General features: G+C 40.1%; 1 protein-coding gene across 4 annotated transcripts in view; it reads right to left on the bottom strand.

Moving 5' to 3' along the window:
• IFT81 (intraflagellar transport 81) overlaps window positions 1-21,540 on the bottom strand; it is a 105,813-nt gene that overhangs the window by 71,574 nt on the left and 12,699 nt on the right. For 3 of the 4 annotated variants that reach the window (XM_055236365.2, XM_055236366.2, XM_063614452.1), the window contains exons 8-10: window positions 20,705-20,789; window positions 14,528-14,691; window positions 11,024-11,119 (exon numbers count right to left, since the gene is read on the bottom strand). In XM_055236365.2, the coding sequence (XP_055092340.1) occupies window positions 11,024-11,119; window positions 14,528-14,691; window positions 20,705-20,789 (345 nt within the window). The remainder of the gene's footprint in view (window positions 1-11,023; window positions 11,120-14,527; window positions 14,692-20,704; window positions 20,790-21,540) is intronic. The other variant, XM_055236368.2, reaches the window with a different exon arrangement.

Genomic DNA, 21,540 nt, shown 5'->3' with positions numbered 1-21,540 from the left:
GCTCAAAGAACTCACGAAGATGTGGAGAACATCAAGAAAACAATGTATTAACAAAATGGAAATGACAATACAGAGAAAACCTAAAAAGAAAGCAAAAAGAAATCCTGGAGCTAAAAAGTGCAATATTGAAATTAAAAATTCACTAGAGGGATTCAAAGGCAGATTTGGGAAGGCAGACAAAAGAATCCATGAACTTGAAGATAAGACAATGGAAATTACCAAGTCCGAGAAACAGAAAGAGAAAAATATTGAAGAAAAGTGAACAGAGCCTAAGGGACATGTAGGATACCATTAAGTAGGCCAGTATATGCACTGTGGGAGTTCCAGAAGGAAAAGACAAAGAGAAAGGGACAGATAGAATATATGAAGAAATAATGTATGAAAACTTCATCAATTTGATTAAATACAAATATAAACATCTAAGAAGCAGAATAAACTCCAAGAAAGATGAACTGAAAGAGACATACACTGAGACACATTAAAATCAAACTGTTAGCCGGGCGCGGTGGCTCACGCCTGTAATCCCAGCACTTTGGGAGGCCGAGGCGGGCGGATCACGAGGTCAGGAGATCGAGACCATCCTGGCTAACATGGTGAAACCCTGTCTCTACTAAAAATACAAAAAATTAGCCGGGCGAGGTGGCAGGCGCCTGTAGTCCCAGCTACTCGGGAGGCTGAGGCAGGAGAATGGCGTGAACCCCGGGGGGCAGAGCCTGCAGTGAGCCGAGATCCTGCCACTGCACTCCAGCCTGGGCGACAACGAGACTCTGTCTCAAAAAAAAAAAAAAAAAAAAAAAAAATCAAACTGTTGGCACTTGATCTTCTCTCTTTAAACTTCATGTGCCTGCTTGGGTTTCTTCCAAGTGCACTTCCTTTCTTTTCTAAGGCCTTTTATTATTATGATTATTTGTTTAGTTTTTTTTTTTTTTGAGACAGGGTCTCATTCTGTTGCCCAGGCTGAAGTGCAATGGCATGATCTTGGCTCATGGCAACCTCCGCCTCCCAGGTTCAAGCAATTCTCCTGCCTCAGCCTCCCGAGTAGGTAGAACTACAGGCACATGCCACCACTCCTGGCTAATTTTTGTATTTTTTGGTAGAGATGGGGTTTCACCATATTGGCCAGGCTGGTCTCAAACTCCTGATCACATGATCTGCCTGCTTCGGCCTCCCAAAGTGCTGGGATTACAGGCGTGAGCCACCGCGCCTGGCCTCTAAGGCCTTTTAAAATAAACTTCTACTCCTGCTCTGAAAAAAAAAAAAAAAAATTAAACTGTTAAACGCCAAAGGCAAAGAGAACATTCTGAAGGCATCAAGAGACTGACTAGTCACATACAAGAGATCCTCAATGAGATCATCAGCAAATTTCTAATCAGAAACTTTGGAGGCCAGAAAGCAGTGGGATAATATATCAAGATGCTAAGAGAAAGAACTGTCAACCAAGAAGCGTATATCTGGCAAAATTGTCCTTCAAAAGTAAGGGAGAGGCTGGGTGTGGTGGCTCACACCTATAATCTCAGTACTTTGGGAGGCTGGGGCAGGCAGATCACTTGAAGTCAGGAGTTCTAGACCAGCCTGGCCAACATGGCAAAACCCCATCTCTACTAAAAATACAAAAATTAGCTGGGCATGGTGGTGCACACCTGTAGTCCCAGCTACTTGGTAGGCTGAGGCAGGAGAACTGCTTGAACCCAGGAGGTAGAGATTGCAGTGAGTGGAGATTATGCCACTGCATTCCATCCTGGGCGATGAAGTGAGACTCCATCTCCAAAAAAAAAAAAAAAAGTAAAGAATAAATTAAGACATTCCCAGATAAACAAAAGCTACATTCCCAGATAAGCAAAAGCTAAGGGAGTTTGTTACAACTAGACCTGCCTTGGAAGAAATCCTCAAATAAGTCCTGCAAGGTGAAATGAAAAGATACTGGGAAGTAACTCAAAGCTGTATAAGAAAGAAAAATCTCAATAAAAGCAAATACATGAGCAATTATGAAAGCTAGTATTAGTGTAACAATGGTCTGTAAATTCACTTTTTGTTCTCTACATAATTTAAGAGACTATACATTTAAAACAACGCAATTATTATTAATAGCTGAATGGCTAGTATTACTGTAATTTTGGTTTATATCTCCACATTTTGTTTTGTATATAACTTAAGAGATTAACACATTTAAAAGAGTTATTAGTTTATGTTTTGGGCATACAATGTGTAAAAGATATAATTTAAGAGAATAATGCATCTAAAAGAATTGGTAGTTTATGTTTTGGGGCACACAATGTGTAAAGATGTCATTTTGTGACACGAACAACTGAAAGGGGTGGGGATGGAGCTGTAATGGAGCAGAGTTTTTATATGTTATTAAAGTTAAACTTATATAAATTCAAATTACAGTGATATAACTTTAGGATGTAATCCCCATGGTAACCACAAAGAAAATAGCTATAGAATATACACAAAGGAAATGAGAAAGGAATTTAAACATTTCACCATAAAAAAATCAACTAAACACAAAAGACAGTAAAGCAGGAAATGAGGAGCAAAAAAGCTATAATGCATATAGAAAGCAAATAGCAAAATGACAGAAGTTGCTGTTTATCAGTAATTACTTTAAATATAAATAGATTGACTATCTAATTAAAAGACAGTGATTGGCAGAATGGATAAAAAACATGTGATCCAGGCTGGGCGTGGTGGCTCACGCCTGTAATCCCAGAACTTTGGGAGGCCGAAGTGGGCAGATCACCTGAGGTCAGAAGTTCAAGACCAGCCTGGTCAATATGGTGAAACCCTGTCTCTACTGAAAATACAAAAAATTAGCAGGGCGTGGTGGCAAGTGCCTGTAATCCCAGCTACTCGGGAGGCTGAGGCAGGAGAATCGCTTGAACTAGGGAGGTGGAGGTTGCAGTGAACTGAGATCGCGCCATTGTACTCCAGCCTGGGCAACAGGAGCGAAACTCTGTCTCAAAAAAACCCTCCAAGAAACCACATGATCCAAGTAACACTGTCTACAGGAGACTCGTTTTAGATCCAAAGACATAACTAAACTGAAAGTGAAAGGATGGAAAAAGATGTACCATTCAAATAGTAAACAAAAGACAACAGGGTGACTATATTAATAACAGATGAAATAACTTTAAATTTTCAAAGAGTACAAGAGACAAAGAAGGACATTATTAATAAAAGGTTCAATACAGCAAGATTATAAGCAATTACAAACATTTTCACATCTAATGACAGACCATCAAAATATATGAAGCAAAAACTGACAGAATTGAACACAGAAAAAGACAGTTGTATAATAATAGTTTGAGACTTCAACATTCAGTCTCAATAATAGATAGAACAAACACAATATAAGTTAGAAAATACAGGACTTATACAACAAAATAAACCAACTAGATTTAGCAGACATATAGAAAACTGAGACATATAGAGGCTGAGATCTTGCCACTGCACTCCAGCCTGGGTGACGGAGTGAGACTGTGTCCAAAAAAAAAAAAGTTTCAATAGATTTTAAACGATAGATATCATACAGAGTATCTTACTTGACTACAACAGGATGAAGTTAGAAATCATTAAGAGAAATAAAACTGGTAAATTCACAAATTAGTGGAAAATAAAAATACATTTTTTTTCTTTCTTTCTTTTTCTTTTTTTTTTTTGTGTGAGACAGAGTCTTGCTCTGTCACCCAGGCTGTAATGCAGAGGCACGATCTTGGCTCACTGCAACCTCTACCTCCCAGGTTCGATTTTTCCATCTCAGCCTCCCGAGTAGCTGGGATTACAGACATGCACCACCATGCCCGGCTAATTTTTGTGCTTTTAACAGAGACAGGGTTTCACCATGTTGGCCAAGCTGGTCTTGAACTCCTGGCCTCATGTGATCTGCCTGCCTCAGCCTCCCAAAGTGTTGGGATTACAGGCATGAGTCATCACACCCAGCCAAAAATATATATATATATTTTTTTCTGAGATAGTGTCTCACACTGTTGCCTGGGCTGGAGTGCAATGGCATGATCTCGGCTCATTGCAAGCTCTGTAATCCTAGCACTTTGGGAGGCCAAGGCAGCTGTATCATGTGGTCAGGAGTTCAAGACCAGACTGGCCAAGATGGTGAAACACCATCTCTACTAAAAATACAGAAAAATTAGCTAAGGGTGGTGGCAGGCACCTGTAATCTCAGCTACTTGGGAGGCTGAGGCAGAGAACTGCTTGATCCCAGGAGGCGGAGGTTGCAGTGAGCTGAGATCACGCCACTGCACTCCAGCCTAGGTGACAGAGTGAGACTTTGTCTAAAAAAAAAAAAAAATCTCCCAACAAAGAAAAGCCCTGGATCTGATGGCCTTACTGGTGAATTCCACCCAACACTTAAATTAACGAATACCAGGCTGGGCGTGGTGGCTCATGCCTGTAATCCCAGCACTTGGGAGGCCGAGGCAGGTGGATCACCTGAGGTCGGGAGTTCAAGACCACCCTGACCTTTAGTAGAGACATGGAGAAACAATGTGTCTACTAAAAATAAAAAATTAGCTGGCATGGTGGTGCATGCCTGTAATCCCAGCTACTCGGGAGGCTGAGGCAGGAGAATCACTTGAACTCGGGAGGCGGAGGTTGCGGTGAGCCAAGATCACGCCATTGCACTCCAGCCTGGGCAACAAGAGCGAAACTTCGTCTCAAAAATAAAAAAGTAAAAAATAACAAACACCAAATCCTTCTCAAACTTTTACAATAAGTTGAAGAGTAGCATAACTTCCTAACTCATTCTCTGAGGCCAGTATTACTGTTAGGGAACAGCATAAGACTGTTAGAAGGAAACACAGGGCAAATGTTTCACAACACTGGATTTAGCGATGATTTATTGGATATGACACCAAAAGCACAGGTAACAAAAGAAAAAATTAGACAAATTGGACTTCATGAGAATTTAAAATTTAAAACAATGTGTAGACACATTGTTTCTCCATGTCTCTACTAAAGGTCAGGGTGGTCTTGAACTCCCGACCTCAGGTGATCCACCTGCCTCGGCCTCCCAAGTGCTGGGATTACAGGCATCAAAAGACACTGTCAACAGAGTAAAAAGGCAACACACAGAATGGGAGAAAGTATTTGCAAATCATGTATCTGATAAGGGATTAACATCCCGAATAAGCCAGGCATGGTGGATGATGCTTGTAATCCCAGTACTTTGGGAAGTCCAGGTGGGAGGATCTCTTGAAGGGATTGCAGACCAGACTGGGCACTGTAGGAAGATCCCATCTCTACAAAAAATTAGCCAGGTGCAGTGGCAGGTGCCTGTAGTCTCAGCTACTTGGGAGGCTGAGGAGGGAGAATCACTTAGGCCCAGGAGTTCAAGGTTGCAGTGAGCTATGATGACACACTCCAGCCTGGGCAACAGAGTGAGACCCTATCTCTAAGAAAAAAAAATCCAGAATATACAGAGAACTCCTAAAACCCAACAACAAAAATCCAAACAACCTAATTCAAAAATGGGGTTAATATCCAAAATATATAAGGAACTCAACTCAATATCAAAAAAACCAGATAACCTGATTAAACAATGGGCAAAGAACCTAAAGAGACATTTGTTAAAGACATAGAAATGGCCAATGGGTATGTGAAAAAATGCTCAGCATCCCTAATCATCAAGGAAATGTAAATTTAAAAATGAGCTATCACCTCACAACTGTTAGAATGGCTATTATCAAAATGACACAAGATAACAAGTGGTGGTGAAGATGTGAAGAAAAGGGAACTCTGGTACCTTGTGGATGGGAATGTAAATTAGTATAGCCATTATAGAAAACAGTATGGAGGTTCCTCAAAAATTAAAAATAGAACTAGCATATAATCCAGCAATCCCACTAGTGTGTATGTGTCCAAGGGAAATAAAAATCAGTATATTGAAGAGATATCTGCATTTATGTGGTCATTGCAGCATTAATTTCAACAGTCAACATACGGAATCAACCCACGTATCCACCAGTGAATGAATAGATAAAGAAAATGTGTATATGCATAATGGAATACTATTCAGCCTTAAAAAAGAAGGAAATCCTGTCATTTACAACAACATGGATGAGCCCGAAGGACACTATGTTAAATGAAATAAGCCAGGCACAGAAAGACAAATAGTGCACGATCTCACTCGTATGTGGAATCTTAAAAATCTGAACTCATGGAAGCAGAAGAGTAGAATGGTGGTTATCAGGGGATTAGGGAGGTATACAGATTGAAAAGATACTGGCCAAAGGATATAAAATTTCAGTTGGGGGAATAAATTCAAGAGATCTTTGTATAATATCATAATTACAGTTAATCTCTCTTAACACTTGAAAATTGTTAAGAGGATAGATGTTAAGTGTTCTTACCACAAAAAAATAAGTATGTGAGGTAATGCATATGTTTATTAGTTTGATTTAGCCATTCCATGATGTATACATATTTCAAAACATCATGTTGTATACCATAAATATAAACAATTTGTATTTGCCAATTTAGAAAATAATTTTAAAATCCCACATATCCACACAAAAACTTGTATAAGAATGTTCATAGTAGCATTACTCATAATAGCCAAAAAGTGAAAACAACCTAAATGTCCATCAACCAATGAATGGATAAACAAAACATGATGTAGCTATACAATGGAGTATTAGTCAGCAATTAAAAAGGAATGATGTACTGATATATATACTACAACATGGATGGACTTTAAAAATGTTACGCTAAGTGAAAGAAGCCAATGACAAGGAATAACATATTAAAATATTCCATTTATATGAAATGTGCATGACAGGCAAATCTATAGAGACTGATTTTGTCTCAAATCAGTTGAAATTGGGGGTTTAGGGGAGAAACGGAAAGTGGGTGCTAATGGGTTTGGGATTCTTTTAGGGGTGATAAAATTGTTCTAAAATTGATTGTGGTGATGGTTGCACAAACTCTATAAATACACTAAAATACCACTGAAGTGTACACTTTAAATGGGTGAATTATATGGTATGTGAATTATATCTCAATCAAGGTATTTTTAAAAAGGAACAAAATTTTTTCTACTATGGAATGATCGCCAGCATATATTGTCAAGAAGAAAAAATGCAAGAAGAAGAGTGTGTTTAATATGTTCTTCTTTCCCTAAGAAGTGAGATATGAGTATATACGTCTCTATAATATTTCTAATGGAATAATAAAGTGTGAAATTTAAAAAATACCTATGTGGGAAGGAAAGAATAGGGTGGAAGAACAGGGATAGATGCTAGAAACTTATTTGACTATATGCCCCAAAGACAAAATGAACTAAAAACCAATTTTCAGTAGTAATCATATTCTTGATAGTATTACTGGTACTTTTATTCTGAGACTGTTCTGTGTAAAATGTGGATTATTATACAAAAGATAAATTTATGTTGGTTCCGCTGGACAAAAGCAAATTATGAATTAAATTATGTTGATGCTACTAAGAACCAAGATTTTCAACGTGGGATAAGGAAAAAGATGTGAGATTGATGAGACTAAGTAAAACCAAGTAGTCCTGAATCTGAACTGGAAGGATTAGTATGCACTGATGGTGCACTTTATGAAAAAGAAAGAGAAAGAAATACCTCCTAGCCTGGTCCACTGAAAAGACCTAAAAACAATGGCTACCTAAAAACATGGCCGGGTGCAGTGGCTCACACCTGTAATTCCAGCACTTTGGGAGGCCGAGGCAGGTGTATCACTTGAGGTCAGGAGTTCAAGACCAGCCTGACCAACATGGTGAAACCCTGTCTCTAAAATGAGCCGGACGTGGTGGCATGTGCCTGTAATCCCAGCTACTTGGGAAGCTGAGGCAGGAGAATCGCTTGAACCCAGGAGGCAGAGGTTGTAGTGAGCCAAGATCGCACCATTGCACTCCAGGCTGGGTGACAAAGCAAGACTCTGTCTCAAAGTAAAAAGAAAAGTGAAGAAAACAAACAAACAAAAAATCAACGAGAACTCCTAACACCCAGACTGTGGTTTTGATACAGAAGTGGGGCAGGGAAGTGCTGGGGTAGAGGAGGGCATGGTCCCCGGTGAGGGCTCCACCCCCAGGTCTGTCCCCATGGACCTAGGTGAGGACAGGCACTCCTGCCTTCATGCCCAAATGTTGCATTTCCCGAGACCACCCTGGTCTGCCATGCCCCCATCCTGTGCCTATAAAAACCCCGGAGACCCTAGGAGGCAGACACACAAGTGGCTGGACATCAAGAGGAGCAGATCGGCTGAAGAAGACACAAGTGGCTTGACACCTAGAGACACCGACAGGCACCAGCAGGCCACTGACTGACCTAGGCCATTGACTGGCAGAACGACGTGGAGTCAGGATGGGGCAGTGGGAGAAGAGTCAGGGTGGTCGAAGAAGAGTCAGGCCACTCAGCGGCCTGACTCCAAGGGAAAACCATCTCCCTTCAGGCTCCCCTATCTGCTGAAAGCTACTTCCACTCGATAAAACCTTACACACCCATTCTCCAAGCCCACATGTGATCTGATTCTTCCGGTACACCAAGACAAGAACCCCGGGATACAGAAAGCCCTCTGTCCTTGTGATAAGGTAGGGGTCTAATTGAGCTGACTAACACAAGCCACCTATGGATGGCTAAACTAAAAGAGCACACTGTAACACATGCCCACTGGGGCTTCAGCTGTAAACATTCACCCCTAGACACTGCTGTGGGGACAGAGCCCCACAACCTGCCTGTCTATACGCTCCTCTAGAGGTTTGAGCAGTGGGGCACTGAAGAAGCGAGCCACTCCCCCGTCGCATGCCCTGCGATGGGGACAAGCGAACTTTCCCCGTTTCAGTTTCTAAATACCATTTCCTGCTAAAACAAATCAGGTTCATAGAAGAAAGTCTAATTCCAGGTCTAGAGTAGGAAATGTAAATGATGAGCCTAGAAATGTCTTAAATAATGCAGAAAGCAAGGAAATTATCAAAGACCACTAGAATCTGAAAAGAAGTCAAAAGTTAACTTGAAAAGCCTCCCATTAGCCAAAACTGGGACAATTTGAGCATCATTAAGGATACTGTTTAAAACTTATATGATAATATCTAGGATTCATAATGAGATTAAATAAAAAACAACAAAAAATAGCCCTGATTGATCACTTCACTGTTGGAGGATGCAAATGAGTTAGAGGAAACAAATTCATTATGAAAACTGGTAAATAATGATAAAAACCAAGCATATACTCTGCCTATCCTATATGAACTATAACTCAGGATAACCAAATAGTTGATGAGAGGTTTTCTCTTTATAAAAGTAGTCCAGGGCCGGGCACGGTGGCTCACACCTGTAATCCCAGCACTTTGGGAGGCCAAGGCGGGTGGATCATGAGGTCAGGAGTTCAAGACCAGCCTGGCCAAGATGGTGAAACCCTGTCTCTACTAAATATACAAAAATTAGCCAGTCATGGTGGCGGGCACCTGTAATCCCAGGTACTCAGGAGGATGAGGCAGGGAATTGCTTGAACCTGGGAGGCGGAGGTTGCAGTGAGCCGAGATCGCACCACTGCACTCCAGCCTGGGTGACAGCGAGACTCCATCTCAAAAAAAAAAAAGTAGTCCAGCTAATAAACGAAGAAGGAATCAAAATATGAACATTTTATAATTTATAATAAAATTAATGGATAAGCAATGAGCAATGATAGTAAGTGGCTGCTCATGTCACAATAAGAGACAGCCAAGCATTATCACTTCCAAATAAAAGTATGTAATACCACCTAGAAAGTTTTCTTGCCAAAAAAAATCAAACCAGAATCTGTTCAAGCTCCTAGTTCTAATTTATAGGAAATACAGGAAACAAATGAACATGGTAAAACAACACCATAGGGTTGCAATCAGTAAAATACAAACTGTTGGAAATATCATGGGAAAAATGAACCAGTTTTGTCAACACATATATTGCCAAAAATCACTAAATAGATAAATCGATGAGAACATATGGATTAAAAGAGACAAACTTTCTGGGACAGATAGGTGACAGCAAAAAAAAAAAAAAAACCAGAAAAAAAACTTATCAGCCAAATGCTGATATGAATCCCATATGGATCTTAATTGAAAAAAAGAGAGACGAGGAAATGTCACTGATTTCCTGGCTGACTGAATATTTTCTGATATTAAGGAATTATTAAAATTTTCAGATGTAGTACGTTGTTAAAGTTAAAACGTAAGTTAAAAAGCCTTTATCTTTTAGATATATGTTCTGAAACATTTATAGATGAAATGATATGATGACGTCTAAGATATGCTTCAAAATAATACAGTTGGGGTTGGTAGTATAAAGGAAACAAGAATGGCCATGAGCCCTGTAGCTCAGGGACACATGAGGGTTTATTGAACAATTTGCCTCTACCTTTGTAATTGATTGAAATTTTCCGTTATAAAGGTTTTAAAAAATTCTAATGTCCTTAAATAATGCTTTGTTATGTAGCTTCGTATTTTCTGAGGTTTTAGAATGCTCTTCACACTAAAATTCTCCTGCCTGGGTTATTTTCAGATAAGCCATGGCCTTCATTTGAATCTTTTATAGAAATATAAACAAGATAAGTACCCTCAAAAACTAAGTGACAATTTAGTTGTGGATAAAATAATAAATGCTTTAGCACTAAAATTTAATTTATTCTACACTTGCAAACTAACTTTAAACTTGAAAAAGCATACTGTTATTAACTCACTAAAAATTATAAATATTTTTATTTATACCACCTAAGGTAAGTTTTCATTTTAAAAATAAATTCCACAGTCACAGATACAAACACAAATAGCTCTATTACCACAGTTTGTACATGCTAAGGAAACTAAGCATTATTAGGGGTATCATAATTTCAAACTTGAATAAGCATCTTTTGTGGCTTTTCCACTAATTCTTTGATATACTCTGGAGATTAGCAGTGACAGAACAACATTTATTCTCTACTTCCTTCTCACTTTAAGACTATCGATAACACAGCCAGTGGTTTACAAATATGCTTACAGATCTAAATATGTGAGCCAAAAGAATGTTCTTACCTGTTGCCTATACAGTAAGAGTTTGCCTTCAATGGGCTCATTTCTCATCATTTTCTTTTCAACCAACTGGTTAATTTCTGTGTTTATTTCATTTATCTAAAATAGCATGAAAGCAAAAAAAAAAAGTTAAAACTTTTCCTATAAGTACACAAACTAAGTGACGTCTGGCCAAACCAGCTTTGAATTTATGGTTTTTTTTTTTTTTTTTTTTTAGAGACAAGGTCTCAGTTTCACCTAATTTTTTTTTTAAGAGATGGGGTCTTGCTATGTTGCCCAGACTGATTTTGAATTCCTGGGCTCAAGTGATCCTCCCACCTCGGCCTCCCAAAGTGCTGGGATTACAGAGGTGAGCCACGGCACCCATCCGGAACTTACAGTTCTTAACATTAAGTCTCTGATGGGCAAAACAGTTCCATTAATGTTATGGGGAGCTTGTTATGATTACTTTTAGAAACAATTTACATTTCATGATATATAGTTACACAGTTTGATTACTTACATAGATTTAATCATCTATGTCTAAATTATCCTAAAGTATTTTACATGAAATATTTATACATTACCACCAAGATGCTTTCTAAAAATCTGAAGTTATCCCCTCACCTAGGTTGTGACTTCAAGTCACTGCAAGTGATAAAGCAAATGTGAACAAACATGCACCAGGGATTTATTACAAGGATTCATGAACCCAGCTGAGAGTTGACAGAGATAACACCCTTCCTGTGCTAGTAATCTGTGATTCTTTGATAGCTGTCATTCATCCTAATCATTAATCTAAATCTTTCCAAAATGTAATAAAACTGAATAAATCTGACAGAAGCATATAGTTCCTCAACAAATCAAAACAAAAACCGTGGTTTTCAGTGTATCCATCCTTTGAAAGATTAGAGTTCTCTCTAACCCTAACCCTAATTCTGTGACATTAAATTTTAGTCGGATTAGGCCGGGCACGGTGGCTCATGCCTGTAATTGAAGCACTTTGGGAGGCTGAGGCGGGTGGATCATCTGAGGTCAGGAGGTCAAGACCAGCCTGGCCAACATGGTGAAACCCCGTCTCTACTAAAAATACAAAAAATTAGCTGGGCTTGGTGGCATGCACCTGTAGTCCTGGCTACTCCGGGGGCTGAGGCAGGAGAATCACTTGAACCCAGCAGGTGGAGGTTGCAGTGACCCGAGATCGCACCACTGGACTCCAGCCTGGGTGACAGAGTGAGACTCCATCTCAAAACCAAAACAAAACAAAACAAAACAAACTTTTAGCCAGATCTGACTTGGACATTTAATTTTTCTAAGTAAATTAAAAGAATAAAACAGTCAGGCCTGGGCGCAGTGGCTCACGCCTGTAATCCCAGCACTTTGGGAGGCTGAGGTGGGTGGATCACAAGGTCAGGAGTTAGAGACTAGCCTGGCCAACACAGTGAAACCCCGTCTCTACTAAAAATACAAAAATTAGCTGGGCGTGGTGGTGGGTGCCTGTAATTCCAGCTACTCGGGAGGCTGAGGCAGAATTCACTCGAATCCAGGAGGTGGAGGTTGCAGTGAGCCTGGATCGCACCACTGTACTCCAGCCTGGGCAACAGAGCTACATTCCATCTCAAAAAAAAAACAAAAAAACAAAAAAAACAGTCAGAATTATGTATTTAATTGTAGTGGCTATTAACCACATAGTAAGCACACTAAAGAATTAGCAAGTCAAAACATTTCAATTAGGCTGAGTGCAATGGCCCACACCTGTAATCCCTGCACTTTGGGAGACTCAGACGGACGGAGGCAGGCAGATCTCTTGAATCTGGGAGGTCAAGACCATGCTGGGCAACATGGCCAGACCCTGTCTGTACAAAAAATTCAAAAATTGGCCAGAACTGGTGGCATGCACCTTGTAGTCCCAGCTACTTGGGGAGCTGAGGTGGGAGGATCACTTGAGCCTGGGAGATGGAGGCTGCAGTGAGCTGTGATCATGTCACTGAACTCCAGCCTAGGCGACAGTGTGAGACTCCATGTCAAAAAAAAAAAAAAATAAATTAGACAGGCATAGTGGTGTGTGCCTGGAATCCCAGCTAGTCAAGAGACTGAGGCAGAAGAATCGCTTGAACCCAGGAGGTGAAGGTTGCAGTGAGCCGAGATTGTGCCACTGCACTCCAGCCTGGGTAACAGAGCAAGTTCCGTCAAAAAAAAAAAAAAAAAAAAAAAAAAAGGCACTGCACCTGACCTAGCGTTTTAATTCTAGGGAACAAAAATGGTATAATCAGGCCAAGCACAGTGGCTCACACCTGTAATCCCAGCACTTTGGGAGGCTGAGGCGGGCAGATCACCTGAGGTCAGGAGTTCGAGACCAGCCTGGACAAATGGCAAAACCCCATCTCTACTAAAAATAAAAAAATTGGCCAGGCATGGTGGCACATATCTGTAGTCCCAGCTACTTGGGAGGCTACTTGGGAGGCTGAGGCAGGAGAATGGCTTGAACCTGGGAGGCAGAGGTTGCAGGGAACTGAGATCTCACCACTGCACTCCAGCCTAGGCAACAGAGCAAGACTCCATCTCAAAAAACAAAACAAGGCCTGGTGTGGTGGCTCACGCCTGTAATCCCAGCACTTCGGGAGGCAGAGATGGGTGGATCACAAGGTCAGGAGTTCGAGACCAGCATGACCAACATGGTGAAACCCTGTCTCTACTACAAATACAAAAACTAGCCAGGCGTGGTGGCGCGTGCCTGTAATCCCAGCTACTCAGGAGGCTGAGGCAGGAGAATCGCTTGAACTCGGGAAACGGAGGTTGCAGTGAGCCAAGATCACGCCACTGCACTCCAGCCTGGGCAACAGAACAAGACTCCGTCTCAAAAAAAAACAAAAAACAAAAAACAAAAAAACAAAAAACAAAAAATTAGCCAGGCATGGTGGCTTGTGCCTGTAATCCCAGCTAGTTGGGAGGCTGAGGCTGGAGAATCACTTGAACCCAGGAGGCAGAGGTTGCAGTTAGCTGAGATTGTGCCACTGTACTCTAGCCTGGGCAACAGAGCAAGTACTATCTCAAAAAAAAAACCTGGTATAACCTGATACCAGCTTTCAATAAGCATTACAACATTTAGTAATTCCAAGGCAGGTGTACAAGGTTAATAAAAATATTAGCTTTAAATATAAAATTTGCTATAATATTTTGCTTGGAAATAAAAATTAATGACAATTAAAATATTTTTAAATTTCCCATCTAAATGCTTATATTAAGAAGACATAAAGCCACTGGTTAATTCATATGCATTAATTTACATATTTAAGTTACTTCATTTGCCAATCAATTGGCTATGTTTTCATAACATCATGTGCATTAAGTAATAGCATAACATTCTATAATTCCTCATAAAGGACAATTCCTCATAAGAGTTGTCAACTCTTAGCACAGGTTAATTTAAGAGTCAATAGTGGGATACTACAGAAAGCAGTTCACATAATTTTATAGGACTGGGGATCAGATAAAATTGAGAGCTATAAAAAGATGATTCTCACTTACTTTAGATTCAAGTTCAAGAAGATCAGAATGGCCCATAGCTGGCTCTGAAACTACTTTTTGTAAAAAATGTAATTCCTTTTTCTTATTTTCTAATTCTTTAGGAAATTTTTCAGTTACCATATATAAATTAAATTTTATCTCCTCCTCTAGCCTCTTCATTAAACCTTTAAAAATAAAATAAATAAATATTCAGCCCAAAAGAGTAGGTAACAGTGATATTCTGTATACTATTTTAAATATGACCTGGATAGAGCATATCTGTTGAAAACAATCTGTATAATATCTAGCATAGTACAATAAAAGATTGGCCATTGAAATATTTTATTGTTAATTACAATGAAAATGAAGAAACATAATTTACATGGAAGAATATTTAAATAATTATAGAAAAAGTGTTATTATGACCTTTTCAAATTATAACCTAATTCTTTTATATCCCACAATATGCAAAAATAACATGTGCAGAACCAGATATATTGTTGGGTCATATTTTACCTTCTAAGTATTTAAGAGACCGATGAACCAAATGATAACACAAATAAAATCTAATACCCAGGTGCTCTTTTATACAGATGATCATGTATTTTTTTTCTTTTGGAATACTTTTGATGCCATATATATATATATATATATATATATACATATGTATATGTATTTTTATTTTTTTGAGACAGGGTCTTGCTCTGTCACCCAGGCTAGAGTGCAGTGGCACTATCTCAGCTCACTGCAACCTAAACCTTCACAGCTCAAGTGATCCTCCCACCTTAGCCTCCTGAGTAGCTGGAAGTAGCTGGCACCACAGGTGTACATCACCACGCCTAGGTAATTTTTGTATTTTTTTTGTAGAGACGAGGTTTTGCCATGTTGCCCAGGCTGGTCTCTAACTCCTGGGCTTGAGCAGTCACCCGCCTCAGCCTCTCAAAGTGCTGGGATTACAGGTGTGAGCCACTGTACCCAGAACAATTTATATTTCTATTATAACAGTTCATAAATGGTAATTCATTATCATTTGCCAGCTTCAAGCCAATGAAGACATTACTAAAAGCACGACAAGTTAAAATCTAAAAAAGAGTAACAGGCCAGGTGCAGTGGCTCACGCCTGTAATTCCAGCACTTTGGGAGGCCGAGGTGGGTGGATTACCTAGGTCAAGAGTTCGAGAGCAGCCTGGGCAACATGGCAAAACCCTGTCTCTACTAAAAATATAAAAATTAGCCGGGCATGGTGGCGCATGCCTGTAGTCCCAGCTACTTGGGAGGCTGAGGAACAAGGATCGCTTGAACCTGGGAGGAAGAGGATGCAGTGAGCCAAGATCGTGTCACCGTCACTGCACTCCAGCCTGGGGGACAGAGGGAGACTCTGTCTCAAAAAAAGAAAAGAAAAAAGAAACAAAGTATCTACCTACACATAAATGTTTTAAGTTTTCCATGTTTTGGTATTTTTTATTTTGTAGAGTATTATTAGTTTACAGTTAAGTGGCAATTTATATTTTTAATATTTTAGTTTTCTTATTTTTGCAGATGGACAACTATACACACAGATTTTCAGTGAATAACGGTCTTGTTTTATTTTTATTTATTTATTTATTTATTTATTTATTTTTTTTGAGACGGAGTCTCGCTCTGTCACCCAGGCTGGAGTGCAGTGGCGCAATCTCGGCTCACTGCAAGCTCCGCCTCCCGGGTTCACGCCATTCTCCTGCCTCAGCCTCTCCGAGTAGCTGGGACTACAGGCGCCCACCACCACGCCCGGCTAATTTTTTGTATTTTTAGTAGAGACGGGGTTTCACCGTGGTCTCGATCTCCTGACCTCGTGATCCACCCGCCTCGGCCCCCCAAAGTGCTGGGATTACAAGCGTGAGCCACCGCGCCCGGCTACGGTCTTGTTTTAAATTCCCAGCCTAGAGAGATTTACAAGGTTTATTTCAGATCGTTCCATTCACACATTTACAAATTCTGACTTGAATGTTTTTTGTTTTTTGTTTTAGATGAAATCTTGCTCTGTCACTCAGGCTGGAGTGCAGTGGTACATTCTGGGTTCACTGCATCCTCTGTCTGCCCCCTGGGTTCAAGCGATTCTCCTGCCTCAGCCTCCTGAGTAGCTGGAATTAGTTGTACACTACCAGCTCGGCTAATTTTTTGTATTTTTGGTAGAGACAGGGTTTCATCATGTATTTTTGGTAGAGACAGGGTTTCATCATGTTAAGGCCAGGCTGGTCTGCAACTCCTGACCTCAAGTTATCCGCCTGCCTGGGCCTCCCAAAGTGCTGGGATTACATGTGTGAGCCACTGCGTCTGGAGTGGCTTGAGTTTTTAACACATGGCGTTTCTGGTTTAAGTAATCTGTGTACATAGATTGCATAATACATCTGGCCCAAAGCCTTAAAACTATTTTTAGTTCCATTGTGCTAACCATATATTAACATGTAAAATTTTATTAACTGCAAATTCTAAGTTTTCCATTCATTACTTCACTATTCCTTCTTTTTTCAGGATTAGAAAAAGGAAGAGAAGAGAAAGTGTTTAATAAATCACACTGTAAGCTGGGCGTGGTACCTCACACCTGTAATCCCAGCACTTTGAGAGGCCAAGGCAGGCGAATCACTTGAGGTTGGGAGTTTGAGACCAGCCTGACCAACATGGAGAAACCCCATCTCTACCAAATATACAAAAAGTTAGCCGGGCATGGTGACTTATGCCTGTAATCCCAGCTACCCCGGAGGCTGTAGAGACGCTTGAGGCAGGAGAATCGCTTGAACCCGGGAGGTAGAGGTTGCGGTGAGCTGAGATCATGCCATTGCACTCCAGCCTGGGCAACAAGAGTGAAACTTCATCTCAAAAAATAAAAAATAGGCCAGGCATGGTGGCTCACGCCTGTAATCCCAGCACTTTGGGAGGCTGAGGCGGGCGGATCACCTGAGGTCGGGAGTTTGAGACCAGCTTGACCAACATGGAGAAACCCCATCTCTACTAAAAAAAAAATACAAAATTAGCCGGGTGTGGTGGCATATGCCTGTAATCCCAGCTACTTGGGAGGCTGAGGCAGGAGAATTGCTTGAACCTGGGAGGTGGAGGTTGCAGTGTGCCAAGATCATGCCATTGCACATCAGCCTGGGCAACAGGAGCGAAACTCCATCTCAAAAAATAAATAAATAAGTAAATAAATAATAAAAATAAATAAATCACACTGTAATTAGTCAGTCATTCCTATGTGGTTTTCAATTAAATCTACATCCTGGCTTCTTTGTCTGTTAGATGACCAGCTTTTCCATCCTCAGGTTCTTAAGCGTACCCCATGTAATTAGAGATGCATGGAATCAAAGACTAAAATGTTTTTAAAGATTTAAAATTCTCAAATAATATTTTCTCTATTTAAAAAAAAGTTTCTAATTCTAGTAAATACAAACTGATTTATAGTGACAGAAAGCAAATCCATGGTTGCCTGGGGACGGACAGAAAGGCAGAAGGAGGCAAGAGTGAGACATTAAAAAGAGTCAATGGAAATGTTTGGGGGTGATGGATAGGTTTGTGATCTTGATTAAAAGCTGATGGTTTCACCAGTGTATGCGTATGTCAAAAGTAATCAAGAATACACTTTAGGGCATGGGAGGAAAGGGGAAGAAGAGCATTCAGACAAATACTTAAAGCGTGCAGAGCTTAAAACCTAGATGACAGGTTGATAGGTGCAGCAAACCACCATGGCACATGTATACTTATGTAGCAAACCTGCACATTCAGCACATGTAACCCAAAACTTAAAGTAAAATTAAAAAAAAAAAATTTTAAATACATTTTAAATATATGCTATTTATTTATTGAGACAAAGTCTTACTCTGTCACCTAGGCTGGAGTGCAGTGGCACAATCATAGCTCACTTTAACCTCAAACTCTTGGGCTCAAGTGATCCTCCTGCCTCGGGCTCCTGGATAGCTAGGACTATAGGCATGTACTACCATGCCCAGCTAATTTTTTATTTTTTATTTTATTTTATTTATTTATTTATTTATTTATTTATTTTTTTGAGACAGAGTCTCGCTGTTTCACCCAGGCTGGAGTGCAGTGGCGCGATCTCAGCTCACTGCAGGCTCCGCCCCCCGGGGTTCACGCCATTCTCCTGCCTCAGCCTCCCAAGTAGCTGGGACTACAGGCGCCTGCCACCTCGCCCGGCTAATTTTTTGTATTTTTAGTAGAGATGGGGTTTCACCGTGTTAGCCAGGATGGTCTCGATCTCCTGACCTCGTGATCCGCCCTCCTCGGCCTCCCAAAGTGCTGGGATTACAGGCGTGAGCCACCGCGCCCGGCCTATTTTATTTTATTTTATTTTATTTTATTTTATGTATGTATGTATGTATGTATGTATGTATTTATTTATTTTGAGATGGAGTATGTATGTATGTATGTATGTATGTATTTATTTTGAGATGGAGTCTCGCTCTGTCGCCCAGGCTGGAGTGCAGTGGCGCAATCGCAGCTCACTGCAAGCTCTGCCTCCCGAGTTCATGCCATTCTCCTGAGTGGAACTCCATCTCAAAAAAAAAAAAAAAAAAGATTAACCTCAGTGAATGTTTTATAATATAGCTGTTACTCTGCAAAAAGACAAATTACACTGTCATACTAAAAGTACTTTTTTGTTATTCAAGTAAACATTAGCTTTTGTAAGCCTTTTTTGTTACTGAAAAGTTAGAGCTTATTAAACTAAATACCTGGATCAATTAAATATGTTTAACCTACCCTTTTCCTAGGCTGTGAACAGATCACTTTCCACTTCCCAGAAAGATGTCAACAAAGTAGGAACTCCTTAACCTTCTGCTCCCTGCTCTTGTAGAATTTCATAGTTTACTACAGAAAGATGAATTAACCCTCTATCAGCTATTTACATTGGGATAGTTCTCCAGTACAAATGAGAGCTTTCTGCTGCCCTTTCGGTTTGCGTGGTCTTTCTTCTGAGAAGCAAAAATGCTTTGTAAAATGCCTAGGATGGATCTGGTGGTGTAATCTGGGCTGTTAGGACAGTTTATCCTCTGTGTTAAGCTAATGTAAGAACAGAGCCAGAGATACCTACGTCATTAGCACTGTTATTCTACAAACCAAAATGTGAAAAACAGTCGGTTTTAAGGATCCAGCATTCTATTATTTTTCTTTATAGCCCTGGCTTTAAAACAATGATTCATAATTTTTCCAACCATCATTTTCACAACATCCATGCTAAGTCCTTTCATTCCTTCTTTCTTTCTTTCTTTCTTTCTTTCTTTCTTCCTTTCTTTCTTTCTTTCTTCCTTTCTTTCTTTCTTTCTTTATTTTTCTTGAGACAGAGTCTCGGTCTGTTGCCCAGGCTGGAGTGCAATGGCGCGATATTGGCTCACTGCAACCTCTGCCTTCCAGGTTCAAGCAGTTCTCCTGCCGCAGCATCCCGAGTAGCTGAGGTTACAGGCACATGCCATCATGCCCAGCTAATTTTTTTGTACTTTTAGTAGAAACAGGGTTTCACAATGTTGGCCAGGTTGGTCTCGAACTCCTGACCTCAAGTGATCCACCTGCCTCAGCCTCCTAAAGTGCTGGGATTATAAGTGTGAGCTACCATGCCCAGCCATGCTAAGTCCTTTATACAAGCACAAACCAGACAGCCTCCCTCCACAATTGTTTTCATTATCTTCACTCTCTGACGTGAAAAACTGGTTAGGAATGTTTTGTCGTTGTTGTTAAGATGGAGTCTCGCTCTGTCGCCCAGGCTGGGCTGCAGTGGGGCGGTCTCAGCTCACTGCAACCTCTACCTCCCGAATTCAAGCGATTCTCCTGCCTCAGCCTCCCAAGTAGCTGGGATTACAGGCACCCACCACCATGCTCTGCTAATTTTTGTATGTTTAGTAGAGATGGTGTTTTGCGATGTTGGCTAGGCTGTTCTCGAACTCCTGACCTCTCGCCACCTTGGGCTCCCAAAGTGCTGGGATTATAGGCATGAGCCACTGCACCTGGCCATCTGGTTAGGAATTTTTAAAAACATCTGGTGAAAACCCAGGGATGTCTTCATCAGGGCTCTCCTTCTCCAGCTAGGAAATGATGTTCCAAAATGCTGAGACATCACTTGATGATAACTAATTCTCACAAATTGATTTTTTAGGAAGATCTTGATTTAAATTAATATTTTCTAATCACCTATACCATATAATAATTTCCACTTACTTTCAGGCTTTGCATCTGCTGCAGCTTGGCACATGCTTTTCAGCTGGTGTTGTACTCTTTGCAGTCTTTGCACTGCATGAAATAGCTTTAAAATACAATTAAATAGATTACTTGCTTAGTCTACTGAAGCTTATCTCTCACTTAGGCAAGCAATGGAAAATACAAGTTCCATATAATTCTTATGATATAAAAGGAACAAATAATAAGAACTCAGAAAATTCCCACATTAAACCCAAAATGTAACTGGTTCTCTCAATTCCTTTTCACATACATTTTTTAAGGAAGTTTTCAGAAATTTTTTAGTTATTTACTGGATTTGCAGTTTAAGGAAAAATACTTACCAAAGAAACACACACACCAGATTTTTCTTGTTATACATGGTTTTCTTAAGGCTAAGTGATGTTAACACTGACATAGTGATGTTTCAGAATCACAAACCAACGCCAAGTAACCATTCAGGGCTTAGGCGATGCAGCTTACTGCTGCAGTGAAACTGCTTCAATGCCAAGTCAAGTGCCAGCAGAATCAAACATTTAAACTGCTGATTTAGTGGTAAATGAAGCTTATGTGAAGTATATTTTAATGTATAAGTCTACTCAGATTTTAAAATAGATTTTTAATAAGTAAAAGTAATAATTTCTGAGCAAGTTATTTTTTCTTTAAGGCAAAGTTTAAAAACATGCAGTGTAGGTGATTTTGAGCCTTTTCATGACTTATTTGCCATTGTAGTAAACTGCAGAGGGTACTGTGATCAGTGGAATAAAAAGAATGGTCTCATAGTCCTGGAATCTAAAGGCATCCTTTAGAGATTCTAGAAGTTTTATTAGCAGTTAATC

Source organism: Symphalangus syndactylus, chromosome 13 (genome assembly GCF_028878055.3).
Source record: "Symphalangus syndactylus isolate Jambi chromosome 13, NHGRI_mSymSyn1-v2.1_pri, whole genome shotgun sequence".
Classification (NCBI taxonomy): domain Eukaryota; kingdom Metazoa; phylum Chordata; class Mammalia; order Primates; family Hylobatidae; genus Symphalangus; species Symphalangus syndactylus.
The sequence above is the reverse complement of the archived record's forward strand: the minus strand, read 5'-3'. Positions and strand labels throughout refer to the sequence as shown.